Source organism: Canis lupus, chromosome 20 (genome assembly GCF_011100685.1).
Source record: "Canis lupus familiaris isolate Mischka breed German Shepherd chromosome 20, alternate assembly UU_Cfam_GSD_1.0, whole genome shotgun sequence".
Classification (NCBI taxonomy): Eukaryota; Metazoa; Chordata; class Mammalia; order Carnivora; family Canidae; genus Canis; species Canis lupus.
The window spans coordinates 45,415,099-45,438,828 of record NC_049241.1 but is presented as its reverse complement, the minus strand read 5'-3'; the positions used below and the strand labels follow the sequence as shown (position 1 = coordinate 45,438,828).

The window sequence follows — 23,730 nt, the reverse complement described above, 5'->3', positions numbered from 1 at the left end:
CTTGAACAGCCCGGAGTGAGGGGAAGTGCCACCGAAGTAAGAGGGGTATGTGGGAGCCTCACCCCACCCCCACCCCAGCTGCCATCCACGTGCCGGGGCCTGGCCTATCTGGCCCAGTCCCGGGCGGAAAGGGTGCGGGTCCCGCCCGCCACCAACTCCAGGGGCGGGGTTTCGCGGACCCGGGAGCCCAATAAATCCGCCGCGGGTCGCCGGGAGCCACCCCTCCAGGCCCCACGGAGACCGGTTGTCGGCGCTGAGCCCAGCTCCCAGGGAGAGGGACCGACGGCTGCTCCGCTAGAGGCCGGCCGGAGCGCGCGGGGGGCGAGGGGGACGGACAGACGGACGGCGAGGCAGACGCGCAGACAGAGAGCAGGGACAGAGGCGCACGACCGCAGCGAGGACCCAGGTTCCCCGCCCGGGAGCCCCGGCCCGAGCCCCTTTGGCCGCCTCCCGCCAGGGGCCGAAGGACACAGGTGTGCGGCCTCGCCGCAGAGGCCGAGCATCTCCCCGCGCCCGCCGCCCTGCGTCCTCGGCCGCTGCCCGCTTCCCTTACCCGGGCGCGGGGTGGCGGAAGGGCCGAGGGCGCGCCTGGCCCCGCACCTGCGACCTCATGGCCGCCGTCGAGGCAGGGGCGCGGGCCACGTTCGGAGCCTGGGACTACGGGGTCTTCGCGCTCATGCTGCTGGTGTCCACAGGCATCGGGCTGTGGGTCGGGCTGGCGCGGGGCGGGCAGCGCAGCGCCGAGGACTTCTTCACCGGGGGCCGGCGCCTGGCGGCCCTGCCCGTCGGCCTCTCGCTGGCCGCCAGCTTCATGTCGGCGGTACAGGTGCTGGGCGTGCCCGCCGAGGCCTACCGCTACGGCTTCAAGTTCCTGGGGATGTGCCTGGGACAGTTGCTCAACTGCCTGCTCACGGCCGTGTTCTTCATGCCCGTCTTCTACCGCCTGGGCCTCACCAGCACCTACCAGGTACCGGGCAGAGGCCCGGAGGCAGGACCTGCCCGGCTCAGAACGGGGATGTGGCGGGGAGGCCCTGGGGCTTTGAAGTGCCGTGCCGGGGGGCCGCCGGCGGGCTCCCTGGTGCTCCCCGGTGCTTTAGCCGGGAGGCCCCAGGCGGACGGGTGCGGAGGGTTCTGGGAAGTAGCCCCAGGCAATGGGGTGAGAGGCAGGAAGGAGGAAGAGGAGCCACCGTCCCGGTTCTCCTCCGTGGAAGCCCGCGCAAGGCGGAGCCAGGTGTGCACAGAGCCTGGACAGGCACAAACCTGCCCCCCACATGCCCGGGCGTGCGCACACCCGGGCGATCGGCAGCGAGCCGAGGGTTCGAAACCCGACTTCCCCCCACCTACTCCGCTCGGGCTTCCCAAGTGTCAGACTGGGCTAATTAGAGGACCTCCCTCCAGGGCAGTGGGTACTGTGATTAAAATCGTGACCCGTATACAGTAGGCGACCAATAACAATTGGCCACAGGCACTGTAGAGTGCGCTTGTAGGGTCAGAGCGGCGCCGCCCCGGGGGGCCAATTAGCCACCGGTGGGGGCGGAGGAAGGTGCGCATTGGATGGATCCGTCTTCCTGGGCACACTCCGTGTGCACAGGTGTGTGCAGACTGATCGGAATGTGTTCGCTTGGCTGGGGGCCCCCCCACGGGCGAGAGCGGAGAGAGAAGCCGGCGTCCGGAGGGAGGGGAGAAGCCGCGAGGGCGGGGGAAGTACCCCAGAGGCCTCGACCTCCTGGGTAGGACCTGTCCAGGTGACCACGAGCCTCGGCCCCTCCTTGCAGTACCTGGAGCTGCGCTTCAGCCGCGCTGTGCGGCTCTGCGGGACCCTGCAGTACCTGGTGGCCACAGTGAGTGGCCTCGGCCCCGCCCCCGCCCGCGGGGTCCCTCTCAGGTCCAGCCTGGGATCCCGGCGGCGGCGGCCCCGCCCACAGCCCGCCCCCATCCTCTCGGCCCCGCCCCGTGGGTCCCACCCCATCCTGTAAGACCCTTCCAGGGCGCATCCTCCACCTCTCTGGCCCCGGCCTGCTGACCGCGCCCCCACTCTGCCCTGTCCCCTACTCGCCAGGCACCACGGGCTCCGCCACCACCTTCCTCTCCTACCCCCTTCCCCGCCGTCCGCGGGCCTCACCTGGTCCCGGCTCTCCTCGTAGGTGCTGTATACTGGCATCGTGATCTACGCCCCCGCGCTCATCCTGAATCAAGGTTTGACTCTGGGAGATCTAGGGAGGGTGACCGGAGGGGGCAAAGGCTCTGAGACGAAGGGGAGGGGCAGGGCAGCCCCAGGAGAGACTTGGGGAGGGAAGAATCCTGGAGAGAGGAGGGCCCTAGACACTGGGGGCCAAGTTTGCACCCTGCCTGGAGGCCTAATGGGGGGAGTTCCTTGCACAGTGACTGGGTTGGACATCTGGGCATCGATCCTGTCCACTGGAGCCATCTGTACCTTCTACACGACGGTGGTGAGTGACACCCCCACCCCGCCCCACTGCGGGGGGTGGGGGCTCCATGCACACTGTGTGGGGGAGACCCTGAAGCCATCATCCACTCCCTACTTTCCCTTCCTGCCCCGCAAGCCTGCATCTCAGCTGGGCCCCTGTTTCCTCATCTTAATGAGGACAAGTCAGTTGAACGGCTCACTGCTGAGAGTCCAGGGATAGGCTAGCTTCAGGAGTGGCTGCATCCAGGTGGCTGCCACAGAGTCCTCTGGGTCCCTCTCCCATGTCTCGGGGATCCCATCAGCTCAAGAAGTGGGTTCCTATTTCAGGATGGGTTGGCCTCAGTCTTGGGTGCAGGATGAACCAATCACAGAAGTTTGGGGGGCCGGGGAAGATGTTCTGGTTGGCTGTTTCTGGAGCTGGGAGTAGAAGGATCAGCTTTCCAAGAATGGCCTGTGAGGGAGAAGGGGCTTCTCCAAGGGAAAATCCAGGGGCTCCCAGGGGAAGGCAAAGATACGGAGGCTGGAAAGGTAAAAGCAACAGCTAAGTAATCGTAGTAGTAGTAGTAGTAGTAGTAGTAGTAGTAGTAGTAGTAATAGTAGTAATAGTAGTAGTAGTCGTCGTCGTCGTAGTAATGATACTGCTGGCAGCCATTACTCAAGGAACTGGTACGTGCTAGGTGCTATTCCAAAGATTTTCCTAATTAATGAACTAATTAAATCCTCACAACAGCTGCATTTTGCAAATGAGGAAACAGGCAGAGAGGAGCATCGGTCCCAGCCACTGCCGAAAGCCAAGCTGGGTTGGCCTCAGACAGATCCCTGTCTGACCCCCTGTCTCCCCATCTGTCACGTCTTGCAGGGCGGTATGAAGGCTGTGGTCTGGACTGATGTGTTCCAGGTCGTGGTGATGCTAACTGGCTTTTGGGTGGTCCTGGCCCGCGGGACCATGCTGGCGGGTGGGCCCAGGCACATGCTTGAGATTGCCCAGAATCACTCCCGGATCAACCTGATGGAGTGAGTGAAAATGTAGTGAGGGTACTGAAAAAGGTGGAGCTGACATCCCTCCGCCCTGGGAGAAGCCAACCAATGCCTCCTGCTCCAGGAAGCCCTCCCTGCTTCCCTTCCCAGACTCCCCACAGACCAAACATCTGCTTCCCCTCTCTAGACTGCCCTAGCCCCCATCCCTCCATCTGTCCCACCATCTGTCCCCCAGCCCAGGCTGGAGACTGAAGGTTCTCTGAGGTCCTAGCTGGGCACAGAAAGGTTTTTGAATGCACACATGGACCACTCAGTCAACAAATAAAATTTCAGTCTGGCCAACTCCTACTCACACTTCAAAACCCACCCCAAAAGTCCCTTTGAGGCCCTTAAGGTTCAGAACGGCCATCTGGGGCCCTTGGGAGGGGGAAGTCTGTGTGGCCTTCCCATATGGCTGTCTTGTCCCACCCAGCTTTGACCTGGACCCGCGGAGCCGCTACACATTCTGGACTTTTGTGGTGGGTGGCACGTTGGTGTGGCTCTCAATGTACGGTGTGAACCAAGCCCAGGTGCAGCGCTATGTGGCCTGTCGCACAGAGAAGCAGGCCAAGCTGTGAGTGTTTAGGAGGGGCAGGGTGAGGGCCTCTGGGACGAGCTGCCCCCTCCCCAGCCTGAAGGCTGCCCCTCCCCACAGGGCCCTGCTCATCAACCAGCTGGGCCTGTTCTTGATCGTGTTAAGCGCTGCTGGCTGTGGCATCATCATGTTCGCCATCTATATAGACTGTGACCCTCTCCTTGCAGGGCGTATCTCTGCCCCGGACCAGGTGAGTTCGGCCCAGGCTCCTAGGCCACTCCGGCCCTCCCCACCCCGACTCTGAACTTCTGCGTGGATGGACCCCTGGGGCCAAGCTAGAACGGCATTCCTAGCAGAGAACAGCCTGAGCGCAGGTCCAGGGGCAACAAAGAGCTTGGCTCAGAGGAGGTTCTGGAAGGAGTGAGAAAGACAAGGCTGAGAGGCAATGGGGAGCCACAGAGGGTGTGTGAGCAGGGGAAGGGCACATTCAGATTTAGAGTCAGAGACTCCCTGAGGGACAGCAGGGAGGAGATGGGACCACGGTTCAGCACGCAATGATGGTGTTGAGAATTACATGATCGCCAGCTCTCGTGCCCCAAGCACCTACCCTGGGCCTCACGCTATTCCCTTCACGAGCGGTTAGTCTCCCATAAAATCCTTCAGCATGTGATGAGGCCAAGGCTGTCATGGCCCCCACTTTACAGATGAGGAAACTGAGGCTGGCGTGGGTGGGAAGCAGCTGCCTGAGGTCCACAGGTGAGTCCGGGGCAGCACCAGGGCCAGGACCCATGCCTTGTTCAGAGTCAGTTCAGAATTGGCAGGAGATGGAAGGCTATCCCGCCCGCTGCCCCCCCGCCCCCCCGCCCCCCCAGCTGACTCTGCAACCACAGCCATGGCCTGCACCTGTTGGCCTCACCATCCTTGTCAGTAAAGCGGGGGTGACACGGGACTCTGCCTCACTGGGATCCCAGGGCCCTGTGCGTGGGGAGGGTCGGGCTCGGTGACAGTCCTTCGGTGCATGCAGTCAACCCACGAACGCACACTAAGTGCCCACCTGAGTTCCGATCTGCACGGGGCCCTGGGGACATGCTGCGTGAGGAAGGAATCCCCAGTCCTTGGGGTGCATTGTCCCAGAGATCAATGCCTGGCTCCCCCCAGTACATGCCCTTGCTGGTGCTGGACATCTTCGAGGACCTGCCTGGAGTCCCTGGGCTCTTTCTGGCCTGTGCCTACAGTGGCACCCTCAGGTGAGCGGCCCTGCTTGCTCACCCCGCCACGTTTGAGCCCCATGGGGTCTCCTTGCCCCTACTGGCTGTCCCCCTGTGGGATGGAATGTTCTGGGCATAGCCATCATTGACAGTTCCTTCTTGGTCCTCAGCGCCCAGCTCAGGTGGGCTCCAGTGGAAGGCACACCCTGGGGACAAGGACCCCAGCTGTGGGGTTTTCCATCTTATCACCTGGCAGGGCCACACCTGACCCCCCTCTCCTTTCCTTCTTTCCTTCCTTCCTCCTCCAAACAACTGTTTACTGAGCACCTACTATGTGGCAGGTACTGCTGTTCTAGATCCCAGGATACAGCGGTGACCAAGTGGTCCCCTGATCCTGCCCTCGGGGGCCTCACATTGTAGTGTTTTCAAATACTCCATGACTTCTGGCACACCCCTGCTTCTGCTGCGACCGGGGTGCCATGCAGCAGTGCTCTGCACCCTACTATTGCTGTGTAATGAGAACTTGTGTCATTCGTGTCCGTGGTCATGTGTGTCCTTGCTCCCGTGGGGGTGTCTCGGGTCTAGGGGCAGGGATGGGGGGGTGGACATCGCCTCCACTCTTAGGGAATTTTGTCACCGCGCCTCGTGGGGTGCAGGAAAGTCAGATGGTATGAGCAGCTGGGGCCTGCGCCAGCAGGTAGACCCAGGGGAGGTGTGGCCCGTCCCTCGAGGAGGCCTGTTGACCACCCTCCCCACCCCACTCTCAGCACCGCCTCTACCAGCATCAACGCCATGGCTGCAGTCACCGTGGAGGACCTCATCAAACCTCGGCTGCCGAGCCTCGCGCCCCGGAGACTCGTACTCATCTCCAAGGGGCTCTGTGAGTTGGGGAGACTCGGGTTGAGGGTGGGGGTCACGAGGACATCTCCCCGCTGACCATGTCGCCTCCATCTGCCGTAGCACTCATCTATGGCTCAGCCTGCCTCACGGTGGCGGCTCTGTCCTCGCTGCTGGGGGGAGGCGTCCTCCAGGTGAGCCCCCCCTCCCTGACCCAGCCCCATCTCCGCAAGGAGCTGCATCATGGGCATGGAACTGAAGCCCGGGGGTGGGGGACCCTACTTTTCCCACCAGCTTGATACTTTCTGCAGCCACCTGGCTGGTGGCAGTGGGAGGTGGGAGGTAGGGGGTGATGGCTTGGAGGGGGGACCAGAATTTGTCAGGACAGAGAGAATGTGGCATCTTTGCCTCCCACACAGGGGAGAAAGGCAGGAATGGGGAGTACCGCCTCCCCTCTTTAGGGACACGGAGGCCAGGAGAGGTAGGACGCCTCTGCCTCAGCTCACCACCCCCTCTCCCAGGGCTCCTTCACCGTCATGGGAGTCATCAGCGGCCCCCTCCTTGGAGCCTTCATCCTGGGAATGTTTCTCCCGGCCTGCAACATACCGGTGAGTGGGGACCGGTGAGGGGGGTGGCTTGCGGCCGGGAGGGCACAAGGCCTCTCTCTCCTGATCTGGGCTCTCCCCCCAGGGTGTCCTCTCTGGGCTGGCCTCGGGCTTGGTGCTCTCACTGTGGGTGGCCGTGGGTGCCACGCTATACCCGCCTAGCAACCAGTCCTTGGGAGTCCTGCCATCATCGTCTGCTGGCTGTGCTGTGCCCTCAGCGAACGCCTCTGACCTCATGGGCCTGCTCCTTGCCAACAACACCTCCAGCAGGAACCCCAGGTGAGCAGACTGGTCTGAGTGTGGGTGTGGCCTCAGGGGTGTGGTGGGGAACGGGGGACTCTTAAACTGGGTCTCAAATGAAAAGGAGGAATGTGCTCAGGAGGAGGTGAAGGAAGGGCATTCCCAATGGAGAGAAGGGAAGGTGCAAAGGCCCTGAGGTCGGGTCCAGTTTAGTGCATTCCAGCTATGGTGAGGATGGGGTGTATTTAGTGAGCCGAGAAAGGATAGGAGATGGAGTCCAGCCAGAAGAATTTGGTCTGATTCTGTATTATTATTATTACTACTAAGATATAATTTACAAACCATAAAATTAACCATTTAAAAGAAATTTTTAGCGTATTCATAAGGTTATACAACCATCACCATTAACTCAAGGACATTTTCATCACCTCAAAAGGAAGCCTCATCCCCATGAGCAGTCACTCCCCATCTCCCCCTCCCTCCAACCCCTGGCAACTGCTAATCCTCTTTCTGTTGCTATGGATTTGCCTGTCTGAACATTTCTCATAAATGGAGTTATACAATATATGGCCTGTTTTGTTTGGCTTCTTTCTCTCAGCATGATGTTTTCACGGTTTTTATTTTGTTTTGTTTTTGGTGTTTTCAAGGTTTATCCACATTGTAGCACATAGTGGGGCTCGATTCCTTTTTATGACTGAATAATATTCCCTGTATGGATGGACCACATTTTCTTTATCCACATCCTTGATAAAACATGCTATTTTCCATTTTTTAAAATTCTAGCTATCCTAGTGAGTGTGAAATGATATCTCACTGTAGGCTTTTTGTTCTTTTACCTTTTAGTTCATCTTTCTTTTTTTTTTTAAATTTATTTATTAATGAGCGCTACAGAGAGAGAGGCAGAGACACAGGCAGAGGGAGAAGCAGGCTCCATGCAGGGAGCCCGACGGGGGGCTCGATCCTGGAACTCCAGGATCACGCCCTGGGCTGAAGGCAGGCGCCAAACCGCTGAGCCACCCAGGCACCCCTCATTGGTTTTTCATATATTTCCAAAGTTGTGCAATCCATACCACTATCAGGTTCCAAAATATTTTCCAACTCCAGAATATTTTAAGGAATTAAAAAAAAAAAAAAGAATTTTTCTTTGATGGGACGCCTGGTGGCTCAGCGGTTGAGCGTCTGCCTTCAGCTCAGGGTGTGATCCCAGAGTCCCAGGATCGAGTCCCGCTTCAGGCTCCCCTGTGTGTCTCTCATAAATAAATAAATGAAATCTTTTAAAAAAATTTTTAGTTGAGTTTAGTTGACACATAATATTCTTGTGTTTCAGGTGTATGATATAGTGATTCCTCATCTCTGTACGTCATGCTGTGCTCACCACAAGTGTAGCTGCTGTCTGTCACGTTGCAGCACTGTTACAATCCTGTTGACTGTACTCTCTATACTGTGCCTTTATCCCTGTGCTGTATTCATTCCAAAACTGGAAGCCTGTACTCCCCTCTACCCTCCACCTGTTTCACCTGTCTCTCCATCCCCCAAAATTACCAATTGTAATTTTGATTTGCATTTTCCTAATAACTAATGATTGACCATATTTTCATGTGTTTATTAGCCAGAGTTATCCCTTTTTTATTTTTTTTTATTTTCTTAAAGATTTTATTTATTTATTAATGAGAAACAGAGAGAGAGGCAGAAACACAGGCAGAGGGAGAAGCAGGCTCCATGCAGGGAGCCCGATGCGGGACTCGGTCCCCGGACTGAGGATCACACCCTGAGCCAAAGGCAGACGCTCAACCACCGAGCCACCCAGGCGTCCCGGATTTATCCCTTTTTTAAAAAATAGATTTTATTTGTTCATTTGATACAGAGAGATAGATACAGAGAGAGGGAGAGAGAGTGCGCACATGAGCAGGGGCAGAGGCAGAAGGAGAAGCAGACTCCTTGCCAAGCAGGGAGCCTGACTTGGGGCTTGATCTCAAGACCCAGAGATTATGAACTGAGCTGAAGACAGATGCTTAACTCTCTGAGCCACCCAGGCACCTCTCTCCCTTTTTTTTGGAGAAATGCTTATTTAGGGCAGCCCGGGTGGCTCAGTGGTTTAGCAACGCCTTCAGCCCAGGGCCTGATCCTGGAGACCCGGGACTGAGTCCCACGTCAGGCTCCCCGCATGGAGCCTACATCTCCCTCTGCCTGTGTGTGTCTCTGCCTCTCTCTCTCTCTCTCTCTCTCATGAATAAATAAATAAAATCTTTTTAAAAAATGCTTATTTAAACCCTTTGCCCATTTTTTCAATTGGCTCATTTTTTATTTATTATTGAGTTGTAATTTGTATATTCTTTAAATCTTTATGTATTCTGTACACTAGATCCTTATCAGATGTATGATTTGCAAATATTTTCTTCCATTCTGTGGGTTGTCTTTTCATTCTCTTGATAGTGTCCTTTGACACACACAAGTTTTCAGTTTTGATGAAGTCCAATTTATGTTTTTTTGGGTTGCTTGTGCTTTTTGTGTCAGATCTAAGAAACCATTACCAAATCCAAGGTCTAAAGATGCACACCTATATTTTCTCCTAAGAGTTTAATTTGGGTAGATTCTGAGGGAAATAGGGAGCCACAGAGAGTGGTGAGCAGTGGCAGAAGGTCATCTGAGTTACATTTCAGTAATGCTCCCTCTGGCTGTGTATAGAGAATCCCTGTGGGTGGGAGTGGGTTAGCCAGAGAGAAAGAGAAGTGGCTACTGCACACATCTGAGTGAGCAATGATGGGAGACTGGGGGATGCCTAGGTGGCTCAGCAGTTCAGTGTCTGCCTTCGGCCCAGGGCATGATCCTGGAGTCCCAGGATCGAGTCCCACATCGGGCTCCCTGCATGGAGCCTGTTCTCCCTCTGCCTGTGTCTCTGCCTGTGTCTCTGTATCTCTCATAAACAAACAAACAAAATCTTAAAAAAAAAAAAAAATGGAAGACTGGGCTAGGTTGTGACAGTGGAGATGGGAGGAAGTGGACAGACTGGGAGAAGCTTTTGGACTCATGCCCACCTCTCCCATCCCTAGCCCTGGAGTGGACCTGGGCCGACCTGCCTTGGCTGACAGCTTCTACGCCATTTCCTATCTTTACTATGGCGCCCTGGGCACGATGAGCACTGTGCTATGTGGAGCCCTCGTCAGCTGCTTGACAGGTAAGCAGGGCGGATGGCCTCCTCAGAGATCACCTCACCAGTCCCCCTGCCTCCAGGACGCACCGGGCAGGAAGAAGAGGAAGGACATTCTGGTCAGCCAAATGGCCACTGCGTGCTGGATGCATCAGCACCCTTTATGCTGTGTCGCTTTTGGGACGACCCCGCACCTCGCGGCGCTTGTCTCGTTTTGCAAAGGCAGAAGAAACTGAGGCACCACCCGCCCCACCCTTCCTCCTGCCTCCTAGTCCCTTACGTGCCTCCAAAACTAAGTCCTCGCTGGAGGATTCCGGCCGGAACCGCGAGGCGCTGTCCGTTGTGCTGAAATGTCTTCTCAGCAGGGCCTTGGCGCTTCCGTGTCCCTCCGGGAATTCTGAACGCCACCGAGAAGTGGAAAGAGACCAAGAGAAATCAATAGTGATCACAGTACCTGTTCTTTCTTCCTGTGTCTCAGCCTTTACCTTCACCGGGGCTTTACTGAGTCCTTCCCTGTGCCAGACGCTACTCTAGATGCTGGGGAGATAGTGAACCACCCACTGATATTACCTCCCTTCACTGTGTAGATGAGAAAACTGAAGCCCAGAGAAGGGGACAGGCCTGCCAGTGGGTCATTATTGAATCTTGGATTGGAACCCATCAGAGCTCTCCCTTCCCCTCCCTCTCCAGTTGCCGTCACTCCTTTACTAAATACCCTCATTTCCCTCAGGCCCCACCAAGCGCAGTGCCTTGGGTCCTGGGCTGCTGTGGTGGGACCTTGCACGGCAGACAGCATCGGTGGCCCCCAAGGAGGAAGTGGCTACCTTGGATGACAGCTTGGGGAAGGTGAGTCACAGGGCTGGCTCCCAGAGCAGGGGGAGGGGCAGTGAAATGACCTGAGGTGCCCTGGGCATGGCCATAATTCAGGGGAGGGACATGATGGGCCACCATCTTTCTCAACATCTTCCATTGAAAAGGCTCAGTTGAGAGCTGACTTGTCTTCAACACTTGTTATTACACCTTTTAACAAAGACTGAGCAGAATTTCATACTATTTATTTCCTTGGATTACTTCCAGGCTGTGGCAGGTGAAACTGGTTTACCTTTACGGTATTGATATAAAGTCTCTCCTATAAAAGTATTTAATTCAAAAGTGAGTCAACTTAGAGAAAATCTTACACAAGAAACATGACTGGGGTAGGCCAACTTCAGCCAAAGTCATGTGGTTGCTATGTGAATGCCCTGAATTTGGAAAATGCTGTCCCTGATCCAGACCTGCCCCTGCTCTGGAATCCCTGTTTCATTTTCTCATTTCTTACAACTTGCTGTGGCCCCAACCCTATGCTAGGTGGGGGTTTTTGTCCACTGTCTAGGAAGAGCTGGTGAAAGCTAAACTGAGACATGAGTAGGATCTCAGCAGGTAATGAATACAATAAAACAGGGTATTGTGATGAGGGTGGCCTCTTGGAAGAGGTAAGAGAGGGAGCCCCTAAGGAGGAAGAGCCAGCCCTAAGAAACTCGGGGGAAGGGCATTCTTGATGGAGAGTACAGCAGGTGCAAAGGCTGAGGCCAGAAGCTTGAGAGGGGAGATATGGAGAGGGAAGGGATTTGGCTGGAGTGTTTTTAAAGCTCGTTTCAGCTGTTGTGGGGAAATATTGATCTTCTTGAAAGGGAGCAGGGAGAAAGTCAGAGAGCAAAATGGAGGTTCTAGAGGCAGAAGGGATAGGACTGGCTGATGCATTGACCAAGGGGACAGTTGTACAACCCTGCCCAGGTTCTGCCCTTGTAGGCCTCAGTGATCCCTTCTGGGGGAGGAGCTGATACAGAGCAGAACAGGGTCTCTGAAGGGGTCTTTCTTCTCTTTTCATTCCAGGGTGCTGAGGAACTGCCCCCTGGAACCAAGAGGCCCCCTGACTTCCTGCCCAATGACGAGGACCATCTGCTCTTCCTGGGGCAGAAGGAGGTGAATGGAGCTGGCTCCTGGACCCCCAGAAGTGCACGTGACCATGGTCAGGACCTTCGGGAGACAGACCTCTGAGCCAGCAGAGGGGACTGACCACCTGGGATGGAACCTCAAGATGGGCCCTCCCAGGCCACAGAAGAACAGCCTCGGGCTCTGACCAGCTAGACTGTGTCCTGTGCAAATGAGTTTGGGATTGTGTGTCCCTGCCCTATGGAAAGAGGTGAAGCCCTGCCTTTAGGAGATCATTTTATCCAGCACCCTCTAGCCAGCCCCTAGTTTTAGATGCTGCACTCTTGCCTGCTCCCCTAAAATGAAGCCAGATTTCTCTCTATGTACGATAGAAAGATGTTGGAGTCCCCTCTGGAACATGTCTGAATCATAACAAGGATTTGGGAGGTCCTCAGGCACAACCCTGCACCCCATTTCACAGATGGGGAAACTGAGGCCTAGAAAGGGTCAACAACTTGACCAAGGTCACAGAGCATATCAGAGATTCATTGAGAGTTGGACACCAGCTCTTCTACCTTTACCTCCTCCTTGTTTTCCTCCCTCTGGAGGGTCAGACATCACATGGCCCCTGACCCTGGGAGCAAGAGGAGAGGATAAAGGATAATCACATTTTCGATCTTCCTCTTACACTTGGACACTATCTCATCCATTAAGGAGCATGAACCCACTTCACAGAGGAATAAACTAAGGTTCAGTGAGGTAGCCTGAGGTCACAGCAAGTTGGATCTGGGCAGGGACAGACCTGGGAGTCAAATGATGCTGAAGCTCTACTGCCAGCATGTCACTGGTAGACAGGGTCAGATAGGTTGGGCAAACCTATGTCCTGGGGACACGCTTGACTTTGGATGGAGATTTAATCCATGCACATCAAATAAACGGACTTTGACGCTTGATGTTCTGTACTCTCTAAAAAATCATTCTGTTAACTCCTATCTCCTCAGTCAGATCTTAGTGTGAATCTCGGAGTCTCTTGCCCCCAAGCCTGTGAGTGAATAAACCTGGGTATATAAGGATCAGAGCAAGGTGACAATTGGCTGTGGCGGGGTACATTGTGCTGCCCTCCCTGAGATGCATAGCTTCTCTCCCCCTCCCGATTTGCTCCTGAAGCATCCCCTCCTCACTGTCCTTTCTGCCTGGACCCTGCCAGCCTCCACACTGTCCCTGCACCAGTCCCTTGGGGTCTCTGTGACCTTGAGAGCTGGCTGCACTCACATCTGCCCACATACCTGCTATGACTCCTGTAGTCCCCAAGGGAGCATCCCCTGCTCAGTTCAAGAGAATCATCTCTCTCTGTGTCTCTCATGAATAAGTGAATAGAATCTAAGGATAAATATTTCTCTAAAGATAAATCTAAAGATTTATTTATTTATTCATGAGAGACAGAGAGAGAGAGAGGCAGAGACATAGGCAGAGGGAGAAGCAGGCTCCCCACAGGGAGCCCAACGTGGGACTCAATCCCAGGTCCCTGGAATCACGACCTGAGCCAAAGGCCGACGTTCAACCACTGAGGCACATAGGCTCCCCTAAATAAAATATTGTTAAAAATCTTTTTAAAAAGTTCCAGTTGTTTCACGTACATGGATCATGCATTTAATTTTGGTCACTCTAGTAGGTGTGTGGTGGTATACAGCCATGGTCTTGATTTATATTTTTCTGATGATTAATCATGAGCATCTTTCATGTCCATGTATGTATTTTTGGTCAAGTGTCTACTCAAGCCTTTCGCCCATTTTTTAAACTGAGTTGTTTATTCTCTTATTATTGTCATAATTCTTTAAAAAATTTTTTTAAAGTATTTATTTATTTACGTTAGAGGGAGAGCACGCACTCATGTGAGGGGGGAGCTGGCGCAGAAGAAGAGGGAGAGGGAAAGAAGCAGACTCCCTGCTGAGTAGTGAGCCTGAGGCAGGCTCCGTCCCAGGACTCTGAGATCATGACATCCTGATCTGAAATCAAGAGTCAGTTGCTTAACTGATTGAGCCACCCAGACACCCCTGAGATCTACTATTCTAGAGACCTCATGTAATTGGAATCCTGCAATCTTTGTCCATTTGTGTCTGGCTTATTTCATTTTGCATAATCTTTCAAGGTTCATCCAAGTTGTAGCATGTGTCAAAATGTCCTTCCTTTTCAAAGCTGAATAATATTCCCTTGTATGGATATATCACATTCTCTTCATTCCTCCATCAATCAGCATTTGTATTTGTATGGTTTCCACCTTTTGGCTATTGTCAATAACACTACTGTAAACACTGATGTAGAATATCTGTTCAATATTTGTTTTCAATGTAATTCTATGTTTCACTTTTTTAGGAATCCTCATAGCGTTTTCCAAGGCAGCTGCACAGTGTACATTCCCACAGCAAGGAACAAAGCTTCCAATTTATTCACATCCTTGCCAACACTTGTTATTTTGTAACAGTGGGTGTGAAATGGTATCTGTTGTGGTTTTAAGTTTCCCTAATGATTAGTGATGTTGAGTATCTTTTCATGTTTTTATTGGCCACTTGTGCATTTCCTTTGAAGAAATGTCTATTTAACCCCTTTGCCATTTTAAAAATTGGGTTGTTTCTTTGGTTGCTATTGTTGAATTATAGGAGTTTTAAAATATATTCTGTAAAAAAATTTAAAGGGGAGGGGTTCCTGACTAGCTCAGTTGGTTAGGGGGCAATTCTTGATATCCGGTTTTGAGTTCCTGCTCAACATTGGGTGTAGAAATAACTAAAAAACAAAATCTTAAAAATTAATTAATCAACTAATTCTGGGGCATCTGGGTAGGTCAGTCTGTTAAGCATTTGACTTTTGATTTTTGGCTCAGGTCATGGTCTCAGGGCTGTGAGATTGGGCTCCACATTAAGTGTGGAAACTGCTTAAGATTCTCTTGGCCTCTTCCTCTGCCCCTCCCCACCTCTCACGTGCTCTCTCTCTCAAAAAATTAAAAACTAAATAAAAGCAAATTTTAAAATAAATAAATAAATAAAATTCTGGATATTAATCCCTTATCAGTTAGGTGATTTGCAAATATTTCCCACCATTCTGCTAAGTTTTCTTTTCACTTTAGATGGTGTCCTTGGATGCACAACAGTTTTTATTTTTCATAAAGTCCAAAATATTTCTCTTTTGGTGTCTGTCCTTTTGGTGTCATCTCTAAAGAATCATTGCTAAATCCAATGTTTTAAAGCCTTTTCTTATTGTTTTATTCCAAGAATTTTATAGTTTTAGCTCTTATATTTAGGTCTTTGATTCATATTGAGTTAATTTTTGTATATAGTGTAAGACAAGAGTCAAACTTCTTTCTTTTGCTGGTGGGTAACCAGTTTTCCCAGCATAAGTTATTGAAAATACCCTCTCCTGCCTCCTCCATTGAATGGTCTTAGCACCCATGTCAAAAATAATTTGACAATAGGGGCACCTAGTTGGCTCAATCAGTAAGCATCTGATTCTTGAGCATGGCTCAGATCTCAGTCTCAGGGTTGTGAGTTCAAGCTCCACATTGGGCTCCACACTCATGATAGAACCTACTTAAAAATTAATAATAAGGGCAGCCCGGGTAGCTCAGTGGTTTAGCACCGCCTTCAGCCCAGGGCCTGATCCTGGAACCTCAGGATTGAGTTCCACATCAGGCTCCCTGCATGGAGCATGCTTCTCCCTCTTCCTGTGTCTCTGCCTCTCTCTCTCTCTCTCTCTCTCTCTCTCATGAATAAATAAATAAAATAAAATAAATTAATAATAATAATTTGACCATATATACAAGGGTTTATTTCTGGGTTCTTCATTCTATTCCATTGGTCTACATGTCTATTTGCGTTCTGGATCCAATTTCAACATATAGAAGGGGTTTTCCCCATACCAAGCAATTCTCAGGACATTGAATGGCTCTCCTACAAATGAACTCAATTCTGACACTTACTTATCAAAAATAGTATCAGATTCCACAGGTTAAGGGCTCATTTCAACAAGGCTGTCCCCACCCTCTTCAGATGCCAGTTACAAGTCCAGGTTGTCATTCATGCTTCTGACTGATCAGCTGTAGATTGGAGGTTTCAACAATACCCTCCAACTCAGGCTACCAATCATAAGTCCAGGTTATTACCTGTACTTTTTTTTTTTTTTCTTAAATGTAGATTCCACACCCAGCATGGAGCCCAACACTGGGCTTGAACTCAGGACTCTGAGATCAAGACCTGAGCTAAGATCAGGAGTCGGATATTTAATCAATAGGACCACACAAGCACCACATTACCTGTACTTCTAACCAACTGGCTACAAATCAGATGTTCCCCATGACCCCCTCCTTGGGTTCGATTAAATAGCTAGAGAGGCTCACAGCACTCAGAAAACCCATTTACTCAAAAAAAAAAAAAAAAAGAAAAGAAAAAAAAGAAAGAAAGAAAGAAAGAAAGAAAGAAAGAAAAAGAAAAAAGAAAAAAGAAAACCCATTTACTCACTACACTGTCAGTTTATCATAAAAGAATGTAATTCAGGAAAAGCCATATAGAAGAGATGCATAGGGCAATGTTTGGAGAAAGGGTGTGGGGATCCCTGGGTGGCGCAGCGGTTTGGCACCTGCCTTTGGCCCAGGGCGCGATCCTGGAGACCCAGGATCAAATCTCCCGGTGCATGGAGCCTGCTTCTCCCTCTGCCTGTGTCTCTGCCTCTCTCTCTCTGTGTGTGACTATCATAAATAAATAAAAATTAAAAAAAAAATAAAGAGAGAGAAAGGGTGTGGAGCTTCCATGCTTTCTCCTAGCACAACACTCTCCTCCAATCTTCATGTTCACCAACCTGGAAGCTCATAACATAGTCTTTATGGAGGTTTTTTTTTTTTAAGATTTTTTATTTATTTGAGAGAGAAAGTGATAGAGAGCACGAGCCAAGGGGTGGGGCAGAGGGAAAGGGAGAAGCAGACTCCCCACTGAGCAGGGATCCTACTCAGGGCTCAATCCCAGGACCTCAGGATCCCAACCTGCGCTGAAGGTAAATGCTTAACCGACTGAGCTACCCAAGTTCTCCTTACAGAGGATTTTTATGGAGGTTTTTATGGAGGCTTCATGACATAGACATGATTGATGCAATCATCAATTGATGATTGATTCAACCTCCAGCCCCTCTTCCCTTCCCAGAAATCAGAAGATGGGCCTCAAAGTTCCAACCCTTTACTGATTCCCCTGGCAATCAGCTCCATCCTTAAGTTTTTTTCAAAAGTCACCTCAGTAACACAAAACCCATTGTGATGGAAAGGGGCTTGTTATGAACAGCAAGACACCTATTTCACTTCTATGACTCTGAAGCATTTTAATGAACTGAGGACAAGAGACCAAACGTTATAACACAATATTTTCCCATCGCTCTTATCCCCTAGAAATTCCAAGGGTTTTGAGAGCTATGAATCAGGAACTGTGAATGAAGACCAAATATATATGAATATATCTCATAAATCTCAGCATCATGATGTCTATTATATTATTTTGGCTATTTGGTGTCCCTTGAGATTCCACATGAAATTAATGATGGAGTTTTCTATTTCTTAAAAAAATACCATTGGAACTTGATAGGTATTGAATTAACCCTGTAGATAGCTTAGTGTTGATACCTTAACAATTTTGTCTCCCAGTGCATGAACATGGGATGTCTTTCTATTTGTCTTTTAAGATTTCTTTCAGGAACATTTTGTAGTTTTTTTTTTTTTTTTCATTTTGTAGTTTTTAGTGTATAAGACATTCACCTTCTTGACTGTTTCATAATATTTTATTCTTTTTAATGTTATTATAAATGAAATTGTTTCTCAATGTTTTTTCATATTGTTCATTGTTGGTGTATAAAAATGCAGCTGAATTTGTATATTGATTGGTATCTTGCAAAGTTCTATTCTGAAACTGCTGACTTGGTTTATTTGTTCTCATAGTTTCTTTTTTTATTTATTTTAAAAATTTTTTAAATTTATTTATGATAGTCACACAGAGAGAGACAGAGAGGCAGAGACATAGGCAGAGGGAGAAGCAGGCTCCATGCACTGGGATCCCGACGTGGGATTCGATCCCAGGTCTCCAGGATCACGCCCTGGGCCAAAGGCAGGTGCTAAACCACTGCACCACCCAGGGATCCCCTGTTCTCTTAGTTTCTTTTATGGAATCCTTAGGTTTTTCTAAGAATATCATGCCATTTGCCAACAGAAATTATTTTATTTCTTCCTTTCCAATTTGGGTGCTTTTTATTTCTTTTTCATGTCTAATTGCTTTGGCTAGAAATTCTTTTTTTTTTTTAAGATTTTATTTATTTATTCATGATAGTCACACAGAGAGAGACAGAGAGGCAGAGACACAGGCAGAGGGAGAAGCAGGCTCCACGCAGGGAGCCCGACGTGGGATTTGATCCGGGGTCTCCAGGATCGCGCCCTGGGCCAAAGGCAGGCGCCAAACCGCTGCGCCACCCAGGGATCCCAAATTCTTTTTTTCTTTGAAGGTTGAGGCTTCTTGTGCCAATGAAAGAAATCTTTGCTTAACCTATAATCATTAAGACATTCTCCTTTATTTAGTTCTAGAAGCTATATTGTTTTAAGAGTTAAGCTTTTTGTATGAAACATTTTTCTTCCCAGTCTCAAGTGAATTACCTTGGCACCTTTGTCAAAAATCAGGTGGCCAAAAAATAAAAATAAAAAATAAATAAAAAATGAAAAATAAAAAAATAAAAAAAAAATCAAGGGGCCAGTACATCTGTGGGTTATTTCTCTACTCTATTTTTATTCACTGGTGTATTTCTCGATTCCAGGTTTGGCATTACTGATACTTGAGTCTAAATCATCTTTTGTGGTGGGGACTGTTCTACTATAGCTACAATGCTATAGGACATGTGGTAGTATCCCTGGCCTCAACTTACCCAATGCCAATAGCACTTCCTTTGAGTCATGACGACCAAAAATGTCTCCAGACATTGCCCAATGTCCCTTGGGGGCAGAGCCAGCCCTGAGTGAGAATAGCAGGTCCCTGCCTATACTGGTACTACCTTATCTTGATCACCATAGCTTTATAGTAAGACCTCCCAGCATCAGCAGAAATCAGGGACTCTGAGCCGTTGAATGATGTTGCCTGACCCTGGCCCAAAACAATGCACTAGTGTGTATGGGGAATATACTGGGGTTCAGAAAAGCCAAGGGCTGAGGGTAAAAAAAAAAAAAGACAGTCCAAATGTACATCTCAAGAGACTGGAATATAGGACACGGTGCTTTCAGGGGGAAGAAAACCAGACTGGTGATAAAAATATCAGGGTGGGGCTTCACAGAACTCCCGGTGACAGGAAGAAAAAGCAAGTTGCCTGGTGATACCCATAATCAGGCCTCATTCTGATTAAAAAAAAAAGTCACGGCCAGAATTTCTCAGTCAGGGCACTGTTGACATATTGGGCTGAGGAAGCCTCTATTGTGAGTGTTATTCTGTGGATTATAGGATGTTGAGAAGCATTTCTGGCTTTCACCCACTAGATAACAGTAGCACTCTCCCTCCCCCTAAGTTGTAATAACCAAAGATGTCTTCAGATATCCACCAGTGGTCCCAGGAGAGCAGAATCATTCCCAGTTGAACACCACTATTCCATGCTCAAAAAGAGTCAAGATGGCATATGTAGGGTTTCCTTTTTCATAGTATATATTTAATATTAAAATTTATTATTTATTAAAGATTTTATTTATTTGAGAGAGAAAGCATGAGGAGGCAGGGAGGGACAGAGGGAGAAGCAGACTCCCTACTGAGCAGCGAGCCTGATGTGGAGCTCAATCCCAGAGCCCCGGGACTACAACCTAAGCCAAAGGCAGATGCTTAACTAACTGAGCCGCCCCTGTATTTAATTTTTAAAGTCATTCATTTTTATAATCAAAATAGAGGAATATTTTTAAATGGTTGACATTTATTGAGCTTGTATGTGCCAAGTAGTTTTCTCATATTAGAAGTGTTAGTGTTTATTGAACAGTGACTCAGTAGCAAGCACCCTTTTTTTAGTAATTATTTCCTTGATTTATTTTTTAATTAATTGATTTTATTTTTTAAAGCAGTTTTAAGATTACAGAAAGATTGAGCAGAATGCTTAGAAAGTTCCCATAGACCTCTCTCTCCCCTATAGCCCCAGTTTCCCCTATTATTAACATCTTTCCTTAGTACGGCATGTTTGTTAAAGTTGATGAGTGAGTATTGGTACATTATTATTAACTGAAATTCACAGTTTACTCTCTGTGTTGTATATGTGTTTTGACAAAGGTGCAATGCCATGTCTCCACCTGATATTGAAATCCTGACCAATGATATCCTACAGAATAATTTTACTGCCCTAAAAATCCCGTGTGTTCCACCTCTATTGGTCTTGCATTCAGTCTCTTCATCAGTTTTATCTATTTTGTTTGTTTATTCTTTCTGATTTTCTATCAATGATAGTATCATCCGGTCTCAATTATTTTTCTTATTTTATTACATTGGCCAGCACCTCTGCATCAGCATTTAATAGTAGCCATGACTGCGGGCATTCTAGCCCTGTCCTGGACTATGGTGCCCCTTCTGTTTCACCATCCAGCACAATGCAGATGATTTCTTTCTAAGCATGATCTTTGGTCAGACTAATTTTTTTCCTACTTTGAATTAAGAACTTTGAAAAATCAGAAGTGGTTGCTGAATGTTATCCAATGCTTTTCCAGCATAGTGAGATGATCGTTTGGTATTTTTCTCCTTTCATCTCTTCATTGAGTAAGTGAGATTTCTGATGCTGAACTTTCCTTGCCTTTTCCGGGAAGCAAAAAAAAACAACAACCCTAGATGCCCCTGGTATGGTGTCCTTTAAAGTGCAGCTGAACTCAATTTGCTAATATTTTATTTAGCATTTTTGCATGCAGCCAGGCTCCTGACCCCTTCCTGGCATCTGCTTATCCTGCAGCTGAGCTGATTCCCACAGGGGGTGGGGGAGGGTCTGTTCAGAACATCTACATCAGCTTAACCAGGTGACTTCAACTCAGCAGCTCCCCAGCACCCTTCTCAGAACTGCTCCTCCTCCAGGTAACCCTGCCATCCTGGGAAGCCTTCTGCTTCCCGCTCACTTTCTACACCCCATTCCTTAGTACTGTTGATTCATTCTACTAAGTGAGGGGGAGGGGCCAGCTACAAAGCTCCCCGCCCCCCCACAACACCCCAGGGCCTCAGGCTTGTCTCCGTCTTCCCTGCTGATCTTGGCATCCGCAGCTGAGGCCAACAGAGGCCTTAAATTCTTGTTGTTCTGGTGCTGTGAGAGAGTTGTCAAGAAGCCAAACTGAGCAAAAGACAGGACCTGGTGGGAAGTAGGTAAGTTTCCACTGGTTTGACCCTACCTGTGTCCTCTCCGGGTCCACAACTTGTGTCAGCTTCAGGCTTAGCTGGCTCCAGGGACATCTGGGGCACAGCAGTACAAGGATAAAGGATCCACTTTATATCCTGTCCTCCTTGGGGCCAGGTCTCAGACTGGAGCAGGAATCTGGGATCCCCCTAAATCAGAAGCTCCTGAGGAGACAGCTCCCCTCACACCAGCCCAACCTGCAGTATAGAATCTCAATGAAATTGCTGAAGCAACTGCAGCAGTTGCTGCCCTTCCCTGGGTCATTCACATCACTTTCTCCAAATTCTGACCTAGCAATAGGTCACTCAAAAAGCAGGTCAAACTCATTGTTGCCCCGACAACACAGAGCTCCTACATCATGGAAAAAAAAAAGATCAAGAGGGAAAGATTTCCTTTTTTTTTTTAAATGCATAATGGGTCATATTAATTTTGCTCTGAAATCTACTTTTTCCTTTCAAGAGTAAGTCATAGAAATGTTTCCTGAGCAGTAATTATAAATCTGATTCATCTTTTGATTTTTTAAAAATATTTTAATTAATTAATTAATTAATTATTTATTTATTCATTCATTCATTAGAGACACAGAGAGAGAGAGGCAGAGATATAGGCAGGGGGAGAAGCAGGCTCCTCTCAGGGAGCCCCATACAGGATTCACTCCCCAACCCCGGGATCAGGCCCTGAGCCAAAGGCAGATGCTCAACCGCTGAGCCACCCAGGTGTCCCTCATCTTTTGATTTCTTTAAAATTTTTTTATTTTTCTTGTTACTTTTTTTTTTTAACACACAGCATTAAATTTAAAGAGCCAGATTGTTCTGGAGGGCTTATGAAAATCTGTAGCCCCCTACAGCTCCTATGTCTGATGAAATCAAGAAAAATATCAACACAATCATGGGAGAAACATGAACGGTGTTGGAGGGATCTGACTCACAGGTGTTAGGGAATGAGGGTGTTTGAACTGGAGCCAGACACCTGGACAAGCCTCCCTCTTGCCTCCCTCCAACACCTGCTGATCCCAGATCCTCTTTACTCAGACTCTGAATCAGCCCCTTGGTCTCCCCTCCCTGCATTCTGGTCTTTACCCTGCCCCCTATGCCTGAGGGATCTAACACCCAGACTCCCTCCCCAGCTCACACATCCTGCATAGCTCCCTACTGCCCTCAGAACAAAATGCATCTGGTAGCATGAAGCCAACTCTAATCCCCTACTGCTCCTTTTCCTTTCTCTCCTTATGCCCACCCCCAGTTTGGTGGTGAGGCTCTGGACTTAGAGCCTGGCAGAGCTGAGTTCAAATCCTGACTTTACTGCTTACCAGCTAAGCATGGGCATCTCACTGCCTTGAACTTTCACTTTCCTGGTCCATAAAAATGAGTGTGTGTTCTGAGGAGGTGGATAGTTCTGGGCTCTCTCTCCTTACATGGGTAGTAAAGGCACTGCCCATGACCAAAGGCACTGCCAGGATGACTGCAGGCTCTGAGGGGACCCCAGCCCAGGGCTGCTCATGGAGGTCCATGTTTGATGCAGGGAAAAAGGCACCCAGATAGCTGCTATCAGGGCAAAGTGAAAATGATGTGATGTGAAGTGGGGTTTCATGAGCCAGTGGTCAGGGAAGAATTCTTGAAACGTTTTTGGTCCAAAAAGTTGGCTCTATTATAGGACAGGGATGGGACCCATAGGCAGAAAGAGCTGCCCTGGGATTATGAGGAGCAATTGATTATATACTTTGGAGTTGGGGGAAATAATATAAAGGAAGCTTCTAAAAGGATTTTCACATGTTAAAGAAGACTTACAGGATCTTGGAGGCCCCGCTATTTGTCAAACTAAGGTTGTTTTTCCATCTAGCAAGGCATTAACAGTCAGATTGGGAATTTCTGGAGGGAGGTTACACTCTGCTTGCCTCAAGTATTTGTGGATGAGCCCAAGTTCTCTCTCTCTCTCTCTCTCTGCAAGTTCTCTCTCTCTCTCTCTCTGTTTTTGTAAAGGTTTTATGTATTTATTTATGAGAGACAGAGAGAGAGGTAGAGATATAGGCAGAGGGAGAAGCAGGTTCCCAGTGGGGCGCCCAAAGGGGACTCTATCCCAGGACTATGAGATCACACCCTGAGCCAAAGGCAAACGGTCAACTGCTCAACCACAGAGCCACCCAGGCGTCCCTAAGGGAATTTAATTGTATTTATGTTTCCTTTTACCTTTGGTCTCCATGTCAAAAATAGCCCAGGTGTGCAAGGGCTGCAGGGCACCCACAGATTGCATTTACTGGGAGGAAGGGTCAACCCCAGAAAGCAAATAGCAGATTTGTGTCCTGGTCAACTGTTGAAATCTGGTCCCCACCCCAGCCATCCTGGGGCAAGTGCCATCCACACAAAGGTGCAGGATGTTTGCTAAATTCAGTCCTTGCT

General features: G+C 49.4%; 1 protein-coding gene across 6 annotated transcripts; it reads left to right on the top strand.

The window, feature by feature from the left end:
* The first annotated feature begins 556 nt into the window (after window positions 1-556).
* SLC5A5 (solute carrier family 5 member 5) lies at window positions 557-12,882 on the top strand. Of its 6 annotated transcripts, XR_005375015.1 has the most exons (16): window positions 611-967; window positions 1,776-1,841; window positions 2,145-2,196; window positions 2,383-2,450; window positions 3,288-3,442; window positions 3,879-4,019; window positions 4,101-4,230; window positions 5,139-5,227; window positions 5,956-6,068; window positions 6,149-6,219; window positions 6,547-6,633; window positions 6,716-6,909; window positions 9,921-10,045; window positions 10,497-10,645; window positions 10,749-10,864; window positions 11,891-11,909. XR_005375015.1 is itself a non-coding variant. In XM_038566873.1 (15 exons), exons 1-15 carry the CDS (start codon window positions 611-613, stop codon window positions 12,053-12,055), a joined length of 1,884 nt encoding a protein of 627 aa, XP_038422801.1. In that variant the 5' UTR covers window positions 557-610; the 3' UTR covers window positions 12,056-12,882. The 6 variants fall into 6 exon arrangements, 4 of the variants coding, with proteins under 4 accessions (XP_038422801.1, XP_038422802.1, XP_038422800.1 ...); XM_038566873.1 differs by lacking the exon at window positions 10,497-10,645 and having other exon boundaries at window positions 557-967; window positions 4,146-4,230; window positions 11,891-12,882; XR_005375016.1 differs by lacking the exon at window positions 11,891-11,909 and having other exon boundaries at window positions 10,497-10,649; window positions 10,749-10,870.
* Window positions 12,883-23,730: the final 10,848 nt, after the last annotated feature.

Bases quoted from the DNA above. Each gene is read 5' to 3' on its own strand.
- SLC5A5 (XM_038566872.1), top strand. From the start codon at position 611: ATGGCCGCCGTCGAGGCAGGGGCGCGGGCCACGTTCGGAGCCTGGGAC. The intron at 6,069-6,148 runs GTGAGTTGGGGA...CATCTGCCGTAG, and splicing joins ACTCATCTCCAAGGGGCTCT to CACTCATCTATGGCTCAGCC. The intron at 10,865-11,890 runs GTGAGTCACAGG...TTTTCATTCCAG, and splicing joins TGGATGACAGCTTGGGGAAG to GGTGCTGAGGAACTGCCCCC.